Source organism: Corvus brachyrhynchos, unplaced genomic scaffold (genome assembly GCF_000691975.1).
Source record: "Corvus brachyrhynchos isolate BGI_N302 unplaced genomic scaffold, ASM69197v1 scaffold14, whole genome shotgun sequence".
In the NCBI taxonomy this organism is placed as follows: Eukaryota; Metazoa; Chordata; class Aves; order Passeriformes; family Corvidae; genus Corvus; species Corvus brachyrhynchos.
The window spans coordinates 16,496,275-16,508,280 of NW_008239110.1; the positions used below are offsets into that span (position 1 = coordinate 16,496,275).

Genomic DNA, 12,006 nt, shown 5'->3' on the forward strand with positions numbered 1-12,006 from the left:
CTGGATAGATGGATGCTTTACCTTGGGCATACTACTGCCCTGACAGGCTTACTTTCCTGAGTGACAGGAACTCATTTCTGTTTCCATACATTTCTGGTCTCCTAACAATGTATATAACAGTATATTTTCGTTTGCATACAGGGTTTTTCCTTTGTCATGTATCCACAGTATCACTTCCTCCTTTGCAGTCTACTTTTGGTGTTTCTGCTTTATTTTTCTTCATTTTTGTTCCGGTTTCCTCCCCTGTACTACCCATCTTTTTAACTGCTATCTGCATCATACCCCGACCTGTTTTCTCTTCTCTTTGTCTGTTCAGGTTTCTGGTAACTTCTTCTACCTTGCTACACTTCATGGGATGAATAGAAGATTCATGCCACATAGAATAGACGGAAATCTTTAAAACAAGATTATTCTCCAATAAAAGCTAATTAGCACTTACTTTCCAATGACATTCTTTACAAAAAAATTTAAATTGATTATTCTGTTCCTGATCAATATTTTAGCATTTGAAAAGAAGCTAAAATTTAGACTTTCCCAAATAGTGAACTCACTGAACTTCTTTTACTCTCAAGTTTGTATATGTCTTCAAGTGTTAAAATAACACAATGTGCAAAAAACTAAGTGCAAAACTTGAAGGGTTGTCCAACAATTTTTTTAAGAACTCTCTATTTTTTCATTTTAGTAAGGAAAATCTTCCTGAATTCTTTTTTTCTCCAGGTAAATAAAGACCAGGGCAGCAGTAGGAAGGCAGTCTGTTGTAAGTTTGGTATGACTGGTATATTTGCAATGTCGAGTTTTAAACACTGTCAGATTTTTTTTGTTCAAATACAGTCTCTGAATTAAAATATAACTTCTGTTAATTTCTGTCATCATGTAGTACAGTTGTAAGGCTTACAAAAGGAAGACCTTAACCAAGATTTTTCTAAAACTATGCAGCTCTTTGGACATTTAATCAAGATCACTGATACATCTTAAGTTGTTGACTCAGATATCTGCTTTTTCATATTATTGGGTTTTGAAATGCTTTGGATTTGTCCTACAGTTTTGTCCATTCCTGTTTGCATGCATCTCTTCAGTGTATTCAAAAAGAAAGTTGATTTTCAGTTTTTAAAAACATCTTTCATGTGACTCGTATAGAAGACTATGATACTTAGATGTCATGAATTTTTTAGAAGTGACATTAAGTTCATACTTGTTGCTAATTATGACCTTTCCAATTACCCTGGGAAATATCAGTAGCACATTAAGTCTTTTGAGTCGTACTTTTCCTTGAGTATTTTCAAATTGCACTTCTCCCTGTTCTCTTGCAAGATCTTAATATTTGTAATTGCTGTAAAAACAGCAGGTGCTTGTCTATCTGAAATCGCTAAGTGTATAGATTTTTAATAAGCTCATATTGATGAACTGAAATTTACATGAATCAGGGTATTTTTAGAAGGATAATTTTGAGCTGAGTACTCTGTGTACTGTCAACTATTACTACCTTCATCATGGTACCGTGTTATGTTCTAATGAGTGTTACTCTATGTGCATGACCCTAGCTTAATGAGTTCTGATGAGACGTGTTTTAATTGCTTTGCCGTCTGCACTTTTTTCTGCATCCAAAATTCAGCATGAACTTTACAGGTGTAATAGTTGAGTTCTCAGTCTGTCTTTTAGCTTGGGCAGTCTGCTCAGTTTCCAGGGTTTCAAGCATTACAAGAGAAACACTTTGGTTTTTGTTTTGTGGGCAAGATTGCTCATAGTCCTTTCTTGAAAGTCTTAAATGAAAACCCAGTTAGGCAGGCCTTGAACAGGTGAGAGCAGGCAGCTCTCTGAACAGCCAGGAAAACTGATGGTGGAAGCCAAAGCAACTCCTTGTTCTTCAGGACTTGTTCTGCCTAGGCCTTCCCAAGAGTCTCAAATCTATGTGGTCTTTCTCATTCAGACTGACACAAAGTTTAGTTCACATTTTCACTGATCAGTTGTTTTGTAGGAGCGCTTCTCAGATTAAATACTACTCTTGATATTTAAAATATTAAGAAGCACCTTATGGGGGTTTTTTATGATTTTGTATGGAATTTTATATGGTATTTATTTTTATGATTTTTGTACTAGTTATGTTTTCAGATGCAGTAGATCACTTTAAATTCACTTCTAAGGAGGTTTGTGTTTTCTGTTGCAGAAGTCAGATGCTGTAAGAGTCACCACCTTCACTGGCTGCATGGGTGAAACCTTTCTAGACAGCAAACCCATAGGACTCTGGAATTTCAGGGATATCGAAGGCGACTGCAAAGGGTGTGCTGTCAGGTAGGTAAAGCACTGACTGTTTCTTGAACTTCTTAGGGAACCTGTCTGCTGTGACATTTACATTCAGGGTAAGTAGCAGGAATTTCCACAGCAGCCATCAAATTCTAATGTGTATGCAACAGAAGTTAGGTTGCAATTATGCCGAGAGGGGAAGCGGCCAGTCTGGGCTGCAGATGTGGTCAGTGCTTTATCAGAACTGAGATGGTGTGACAGTGCTGTGATAGAAAGGCTCCTGACAACCAGTAACCAGAAACAGTCAAAGCATGAGAGAGCATAAGAACCACAGCGGGACTGAGTCTGGCTCATGGACAGCTGTGCTGTGGGTGCCTGCACTTCTCACGTGTCATGGAGCAGAATCCAGTGCCTCATAGTGGCTTTCACAGCCACCAGGGTAGTGAGCAGAGACCCCACAAAACAAAGGTGTTTGCATTCTCGAAATAGAATGAGAAATCCTGTCCTGTCAGGGGGAGGTTTGATAAGAAATCAAACCAAGTTCAGGAAGACTCCCAAGAGGTGTCCCAACACTTCCCTAGCCCTGCACTTTTTATTTTAACTTCATATGGCAAAGGAAAATGGTTAGAATTGCCCCTTTTCAGCCCACAGGTGGCAGACGGTGAAGGGACGGTTCAGTTCGACGGTGATGGCTACGCCATGGTGAGCCGCCCAATCCGCTGGAACCCCAATATTTCCACAGTCATGTTCAAGTTCAGGACCTTCTCATCAAATGCTCTGCTGATGTATCTCGCTACTGATGACTTGGTAAGAACAGCCAGCTAACCTCTACACTCCTTGCAGGTTTCACGCCATCTTTGCAGAGACTGAATTCATCGAATCATGAAAACAATTAGTAACTTAATGTACCACAGTCCAGGAATGATGTTGCTTGGTGTGATGCTTCACTGCTTGCCAAGTGAAGACAGTCTTACAGTGTGGAGGTTGACTGCCTAATGTTTACTGAATGAGGATCATCATGTTAGACTGGGGGCAGTTCCAGCTTTTCTGAAATTATTAATCAATTTTCCTTTATTCCAGGTGTTTATGTGTGTAAACTTTTTCAGTTGTGTTTGTCTATTCATGGTTTAAAATATCACAGTGTGATGGCAGGGGGAATATGGGAAGAGACAAGTCTTACATAGAAATCCTACTGGTACAAAGAAAATGTTTATGTTTAATGTGAGTGGGTTTAAAGGGGACTGGTGCAACAAATTTGATGTAATAGTGATTGTGTTTTTCCAGTATCTACAAATGATGCCTCTTACAGCTAAAATAGAGACTAGAAACATTAGTTATAAAGTTGTTTAAGGTTTTTATTCACGCACAGTATCAAAAGTGTATGGATAACAAGGAGAAATTACTTATAAAGACACCTGTCCAGATCTGAATAACTCATCTTCGGCATCTCTGATCCAGATTGATTTGCATGACTGGCAGGAAACAGAGTCCTTCCCTTAGCCTTTTCATATGGGGCAGAAATTATGTACAGTAGTTTTCACTGATGTTTTGAAGAATTACTGAGCACTCACTACTTTACAAAAACTGTGTTTGTGTAAATCAGTCTTATGTCAGATTCCTGTATTTTGGAAAGAATTATCAAATTCTGGAATCAAGCTGGAATTATCAAGGAGGAGGATGCTCCTCCTAGCTAACTATAGCAAAAGCTAGCATTTTATTATGTAGTTTTTCTAATGAACTTTTATAATTGAATATTGAAAGTATAAATAATGTCATTATTTTAATTACTTTATATAATTATTATTAATTTATGTATTTTTCTACCAAAAATAATATTTAATTGAAAACTCAAAAACACTGTTCCCTGGCATATTTCATCTTTTATAATGCTGTCCCACTGCATAAAAACTTTGAGGATACTCTTTCTAATGATGCATGGATAGACATGCCTAAGAATCCAGAAACCTGAGTTTGATCGATTTTACTCTGAGAAGAGGTGGAACTGACTATGAGCAAAATTACAATAAAAATTTCTCTGGTACATTTACGTCCTGGGTCATAGCTCCACCATTACTTAATGGCTTTCATGCTGTCCAGTTCCCTGGCTATTGTTTTGCTTTTTGTATCCTGCTGGCTCTTTTTCTGTAGACAGTGCAGCATGTATTGTTGCTCCAGTCATCCATCTCCAGTTGCTGCTTAGATACTGGTGTTGGTGGCTGATGAAAATTAGAGAGTTCACAGCTCTCTGTGTCTCCATCTCTCTGTTTCTTTGTTGCTTCCATAGATTACTCTCTGGAAATCTGGTAAAACATGCCCAGTTTACCATCTTTACTATTTTTGTTTTCAGCCTTGAAAGTGTAAATCTAGCTGAGGTATGCAATAAATACACTAACTATAGTACAGACATAACTCAAAGCTGAGTTTTAGTTTCAGGTAATTATAACATCCATTTTTATCTTCAATCTAAAATAAAAGTACAACTGTCCCATCAGAACTACACCTAAAATGCTAGCAAAATTCCAGCTAAATTAGCAATCCAAAAGAATAAAAAGGGAAAAAAGAACTTGGCATCAGACTTTTATACATGAGAGTCCTGGGTAATAAATGCATAAGTTGTGGGGCTTTTTTAAAGGTTAAAAAAAAAATCATCTGTTGTCACCCAGAATTAGGAAGTGTTTATTTAATGTCTTAAGCCACTTACAAAAATGAACAAGAATCATAATGGTGTATCTAACCCTTTTCATTAACAGAAGGATTTTATGAGTGTAGAACTCAGTGGTGGACGTATAAAAGTCAGTTATGATCTGGGTTCAGGTACAGCTTCGGTTATCAGCAACCAAAGTCATAATGATGGCAAATGGAAATCTTTCACCCTGTCAAGAATTCAAAAGCAAGGTAAGTTCCTGTGGTGTCAGCACCGTGGCTTTTCCAGTTACCTGTGCTGTACACCTAACCATCTAATCACAGGGAAGATGCTGTGGGAATTATAAGTTCTGGTGATTTAGCAACTTCTTTTGTTTAGGTTATAGGTGTGTGAAGTTACGTGTGAGTGATTGCACTGTCAAACAGCACTTTATGAACAGATAGCCTATTTTTCAGACATAATTCTTTTACACAGTCATAAATTGCATTCTAAAATTCTTTTGAGTGGGGGAAAAAGGAGTCTTTCCATCAGTTCCCTGATGTTGTTCCAAATCATGAAACACACCTGTGTGATTTTTGTTAGGACAGCAATGCTTTCATGCTGTACAGTCCTCTCATGCTCAGCATATACCAAAGTGCTTTAAAAAGCAATGACTTTAGTACTGATAGTACAGTTTCTCACTAGACAAACACAACTACTTTATCTTCCCTAATGATCTGTAGTGTGCCATGAACTGAATTTGCATGGAAACAACTGGGAACGTCTCCAGAAGTTCTACTAATTCTTTAACCTGTTACTGGCACAAAATGTGGAGTGGTAGCATTTGATAAGATCACAAAGACTACTGGCTATCATGCTGGCAAAACCCTTTCTTTGTTTTGTAGTCTGGTTATAGGGCTGGTAGAATCTTACCTGAGCCAAATTAGTTTTATTTATGGCAACTGTGACATACTCTGTGCTTTTGCAGTTTGAATTTTTGCTGCATTCTGAATCTTCAGGGTCACCACAAGCCCCTAAACAAATTCCTCTGCCTCTTCCCCCTGCAGTGCCAGCTCTCTACCTGGCCCTCACACCTCCCACACAGACCCTCTTCCTTGTCATTTAGCTGAAGTAGACTTGGGAGTTGGGACAGTGGCCAAAATAATTTTGTGATCTCACTTGCAGATTTGCTGTACCTTTAGAGGAAGAGTGTCTGATTGCTAGCCAGTTGTCTTAGTTCATACTTAACCCAGGAGGTATTAATATAAAATACAATGTCATGTAATTGTAATTTATCAATAGCATTCAAACAACATCATGTGTTAATGAAGAAGATACAGGTATAGAAATGAAAGGAAAATTACCCTGGTTTTGGTAAGGTGTAGCAGAAAGTCTGTCCTTATTCAGTTCTCAAGGAAGGAAGGAAAGAAATCCTTTCTTTACGTCCCTCTGGTAAAACATCCCTATCTATCTTGGGGCCTGCTCAGCATTTTTCACTGAGTCTTATCTCTTTTACTGAACTTTATATTCTGTATTAATCCATACATTAAAAATATACATGGAACAAGCACCTAAATAGGATGGTTGTATGTAGCGCATCACTGACTCCAGAGTGAGATTAGACATGACAACAACTGCCTGCTTTGGGTTTGAAAATGTTTTAGAGTGACTGATCACCAATCTCTAAGGCACATAATGACAATGCTTAACAAACTTCTACAGTAAAAAATCCTGTTCAAGTGGCAATCTTTGGACTGAGATCACAAATTAAATGTAAAATGATCTCTTGTCATGACTTTGTCCTGAAGTGTTAGCTCCAAATTGCAGTGACACAAAAAAGTACCAAATTGAAACAGGTTTAGAGACTATATAAAAATAAAGTGTACAGAATTGCTATAGCTTTTCAGGTTGTTATGGAAACAGAGGAAAGTACAGCTTTCTTCCCCTGCCCATAATTGACAATGTGGAAATCCAGTATCTTAATTGCAAAATACAGCCCTCCTTGCTTCTTCCCTCACCTCCTAACCTCCAAATATTTCTCTGTTGGTTTCTTACATTAAGACATCATTGTTCATGACTAATATTTTGTAACTAATCTCAAATGTCTTTTAGCCAACATATCAATTGTGGACATAGACACCAATGAAGAAGAGACCATAGCAACAACTTCTACAGGCAGCCACTTTGGACTCAACTTAAAAGGGCATGAGAAAATATATTTTGGGGGACTGCCAACCCTGAGAAATCTAAGGTAACGTGGCTCAAACCAATTTATTTAGCCTTGGTAAGGGGACATAAATACAATGTAATCTTATTCTCTACGTTTATTTCTCAAGTTCATTTGCAGTAAGTGAATGGTGAATTCCCAATGTACCCTGTACTGCCACAGCAGAATAGTGCTTTATTTGCATATGTTTTGTATTTCACACAGCTCACCTTACACAGATACAATGGAAATAACACTTGCAGTGCAGTACATCTTTCTGATTCTGTACAAGAACCATGATCTAGCTGACTTGTAAAGTATTTATTTATTTGATGCATAGAATTTATGACTGCAGGTGCAGAGAATTGGCTCAATATCTTCACAAAATTAAGGACAAATGTTTACTTTGTGCATGAGTAGAAGAACTGACCTACAAACTACTCCATGTGGGATTACTGCTTAATGGGTATCCATGGTTTTGCATAATCAGTGTCAGTATACTTTAAATGTGTATTAAGATATTTTGCTTAGATATAATTTTAAATTATTTGTGGGTTTTAGTTCCTGATCTCCTTAGACAAAATTTCTCCTATATTCAGGACTTAAAGTATATGACACAATACTCTTGATATATTTAATGGAACCAGAATGAAATATGACAACCTTTTCCCTTCAGAAGTCTGATCCTGAATTTCTTACACAAATAAAATTCCCAGTAATTATTTTTTAAATATTGCATAGTAATATTCATAAATGTTAACTTCAGCTTAAACAAACTAAAGAAATGGGATAACAGATACTTGAATTTAGTGATTTTCTTACATGGCTTTAAATAGACCAAAAAACTTACTTAAAGTTTAAATGAATATTCAGCAGTTTTGCAATGACAAGAACAAGAAAATTATGTGCTACAATGAACAGATGAGCAACACAGAAACAAGCCCATTAATCTATGTCAGCTTTAACTACATGGCATAATGAGAGCCTTGAAGTGGTCTTGTGCACAAGAAACTGTTGTATTTAATCCACAGATTCTTCTGCAACTAAAAGAATGGACATATTTGTTAATCTGTTAGGATAATAATTGACCTCTGATGTCAAATCACGCAGCAATAAAAAGATCTAAGATCTATTTTATTCATGAAATATAGCACTGTATTATGTAATTGTGAAATCACACCAGTGCATAACAAAATGTCTAGAGCAATTATCTTCCACTTCCTTTGTGGCTGCCCAGAAAATCCAAGTACCACAGCTGCTTTGACCTGTGATAACCATTCTGCCTACAGCTATGATTCATCAGTGCCTGAGGCAAGATTGATGTTATGGTAAATTAGGATCGAAAGTAGTGAAAGGGAGATTAGGGGAAAGCTGAGCTACTGCAAACAATAGACACTGAGGTATCTGTGACTTTGTAATTATCAGGTCATGTCAGTTCTGCCAAATTCTTTTACATGGTTTGCTTTTGCTCATGACCAAGTATAGTATCAAGTTATAAAAGCCGTCAGATGAATTACATTTTAAGGTAGCTGTTTGCAGAGTACACCTGTTAATTGTTATAGCCCAAGAGTGTACATAGAATCTCACCTGTTATTATATGTTGTTTGTAAATGACGTACATCTGCTTGCTTCACTGTGGAATGGTTGAGCCTTGCTAATAAGCATCACAGAACGACAATGCAAGAAGTACCATTTCCTACAATTAATGCCATTTTGTTGTTTTCTTTTTTTGCCTTTCCTTCTCACCCCAGTATGAAAGCAAGGTAAAAACAATCAGATTATTTGCATGACTTGCATGTGTCTAGTTAAAGTGCAGCTTGAAAGCACGGGCGGCACCGCAGCAGCAGCAGTGTGTGGGCAGTGTTTAGAGCAGCTGCTACGCTAAGGCTCTTAGTTCAGCGAGCTGCTCCTGCCACATCCAGCAAAGCTGCTCCCAAGTGCTCACCTCACATCCCACGCTGTGCACACACCTACACAAGCAACTTCTGTTTTTCCTCACGCAGCTGCTTACTCCAGCTGTGTGTTGCTTATGACGCTGGAATGCCTCGGAAGCGAAGCTGCAGCCAGCTGTGTTGCTGACTTTGGCTCCGACCTCCGGGCTGTAGGAGCAGTGTAGTCCCATGTGAGGTGGGGAGTCCCGTGCTCAGAGGCAGTGATGTAGTTACTGAGGAGAGCATGAAGGGAAGGTGGAGATGTTTGTTAAATTTGCCACTTCTCATTTTAAGAACAGGAGGATGAGGGGGAGAAGGGGGAGATCACTTATTTCTGACTGAGTTTTCAGTTTGCAACTATTTGTATCCATTGCTTTTGCTTTGGTATGCTCAGATATGAACTGAACTTCACTGTGTTTTGCACATTCTAATTTTTTTTGCACAAGCTAATTCCTGGCTTGAATTGGAAAAATACAACTTCAGCCCCAGCCCTCTGCCCTGATCCTCAGAAAGATTATTTCCTCCCAAGCTCCAGAAATTGCTTTTTGTTTTCCCCTAAAACTGGCCTATCTTGGCAAGAAAAGAAAAAAAGTAACAAGAAAACCTGAAAAACAAGCCAAGAGTTATGCAAGATCTTTGTGAACTTGGACCTTGTTTGATATATTTTGGAAGGGAAAAAGGGAAAAAAGAAGTCTTAAGAAAACATCAAGCAAGTGTCCAGTGTTTGCAAAGAGTTTGAGCCACACGACCCACAGTGGTCCCTTCCAAGCTTACCCTTTCTGTGATTCTGTGATATGGGTTGGGAATTGTAACAGCAACTGTTAGTAGCAGGACAGGATGAGGACAGTCTGTCACTGGACAAGGCAGGAGAGGGTAATAGCAAGAATGGTTTCTGGATGGCAAAGACAGGCGACTGTAGGCACCAGTGACAATGATAACAGCAAAACTGTTCTTCTGCTGGGAAGATAAATCCATAAAGGAACTGGAGAAGAGCTAGGAAAGAAAATGAAAAATGAAAGGTGACCATAGCTACTTGACTGTAAATAAAGCAGCATATGGAACATTTTAGTAAACCAGATGCTTGCTTTAACTTATGCAGAGGGTACTAATCTGCCAGAGAATACATCACGCTTGCTAGGTTGGCTAATAATGCAAAGAATGGCTTTCAGTGCCAAAACATGCAGCTGATTAGTATCTGTGCAAAATGGTTTTGTTTTGTAATTAATATTCTTTAAAATTTTTTCCTTCCTTCCAGGGAACTGAAGTGTTTGTTGCTTCCTCCCTTCCTCACCCCACACCAGTTTTAACTCCTTATTTATTTCCCAAATTAATTTTTCTCTCTTTTAGCTGGTCGTACTATTCAGATAATCTAGTAAACACTCATGAGTAATATTTTTAGTGAAATAAATAGTGTTTTTTTTCTATTTGGATTTACTCTCCATGGTATGAATGAAGGTTTTTTTCTGAAGTGACTTTATAAGGCCTTTCTTCTGGCAGAGTGCAATGTGTGTTGGTATATGGTAGAAGGCAACGTGTATTCGAGTGTACATGTGTAGTTAAAATAAAAATAAAAATCAAGCATCTGTGCATCTGAAAGTGTGTGTGTGTGTGTCTGGCTGACTGTTCTCTCTAAACTCTATTTTTGAAAACACATTGTACTTCTAAATGTTTTTTAGGCCTGAAGTGAACTTAGAGAAATACACAGGTTGCCTCAAAGACATTGAAATTTCAAGGACACCTTATAACATATTGAGCAGTCCTGACTTCGTTGGTCTAACCAAAGGATGCACACTAGAGGTTAGTCTGATTTCCAGGTATTTTGGCCTTAATGTGTATAAATGTTTTCTGGTTTATGATTTTATGGCATAGTAGATTAATTGCATATGGTATATTCCTTAGATAGGAATTTAACCTTAAAATCCAGTTAAATTTAAGAGAAAGAAAGATGAGCAAGTCTGATCAGAAAGTAGACCAGTTTTTCAGATCCTGACTTCTTGGAGAGTATCCCTGGCCGCTTGTGATATCCCTATTCCTAAAGGGTAGGGTTTTCTGAACAGCTTAACAGGGATTTAGCTTTGTTTTGATGCCTTTTCCTGGTCTTAAAATCAAGAGGCATACAGGGTTAGAAGGGGAAAAGGGATTTTACCTTGGTATTTATTTTTAAGGATCCTTAGGTGCACACATCCAGGTCATATGCATCGAGGCGCACCCCGCCGAGTCTATCTCTCTGTCTCTGCCCCCCCAACATTGGGTATAACATTATAGGTTTTACTAATTAGCATATCTATCAAAGATTCCCCAGTGAGAGGCTCGAGTGAGCCCCCCTCCCCAAGGAACCCTCCCCTGGATGGTTCTATCTTGGTTTACAGAATATGTTCTGGAGAGGACCTTGGGGTCTGGGGCACACTGATCCCTAGCAACAAAGCTTCTAAAATGTTTAGTCTCTTAGCTTGACAAACCAGTCCAAGAATGTAGGCAAAAAGCACTGGGAATACAGAAGTTGTAAAAAGGTATAACAGGGGTATAAAAGAAAAGGCAAAAAATCTTCATGGCATCAGTTTCAGCTGACAAAAATGGGAATTATTGACATTAATGAGGATAGGCAATGACAACTCTGCAAAAACTAAAAAAAAATCAATGCACATAAAACCCAAGGATTTACATTTTTTTTAACTGTTATTATAAAGTCATTCACTACATAAAACATCAGGTATGAATACTTACTGTCATAAGCTACCACTGAGCTGGAAGGTGCATTTCTTACTGATCACTAAGAATGTACAAAATTGGTGCTATTATTTTAGCTTTAAATGCGTTTATTTTCAATTATTGCTTCTTGCAATTAACAGCCTTTCAGTGCATATAGAATTCAAGAAATCTGATCTGAAATTTGGGAGAGAATTTAGTAATTTTCCATGGAAAAGTCTTTTTATATAAAAAAATACTTCCACTGACATTTGTGTCCCAATAAATAGTTTGTATTTCTTCCCTGAAAATCTCTACAA

General features: G+C 37.8%; 1 protein-coding gene across 3 annotated transcripts in view; it reads left to right on the forward strand.

Moving 5' to 3' along the window:
* Positions 1 to 12,006, forward strand: part of LAMA2 (laminin subunit alpha 2) — a 263,456-nt gene that overhangs the window by 226,031 nt on the left and 25,419 nt on the right. For 2 of the 3 annotated variants that reach the window (XM_017739565.1, XM_017739566.1), the window contains 6 exons: positions 2,165 to 2,289; positions 2,886 to 3,048; positions 4,992 to 5,136; positions 6,977 to 7,115; positions 8,822 to 8,833; positions 10,678 to 10,798. In XM_017739565.1, coding sequence (XP_017595054.1) covers positions 2,165 to 2,289; positions 2,886 to 3,048; positions 4,992 to 5,136; positions 6,977 to 7,115; positions 8,822 to 8,833; positions 10,678 to 10,798 — 705 coding nt within the window. The remainder of the gene's footprint in view (positions 1 to 2,164; positions 2,290 to 2,885; positions 3,049 to 4,991; positions 5,137 to 6,976; positions 7,116 to 8,821; positions 8,834 to 10,677; positions 10,799 to 12,006) is intronic. The other variant, XM_017739567.1, reaches the window with a different exon arrangement.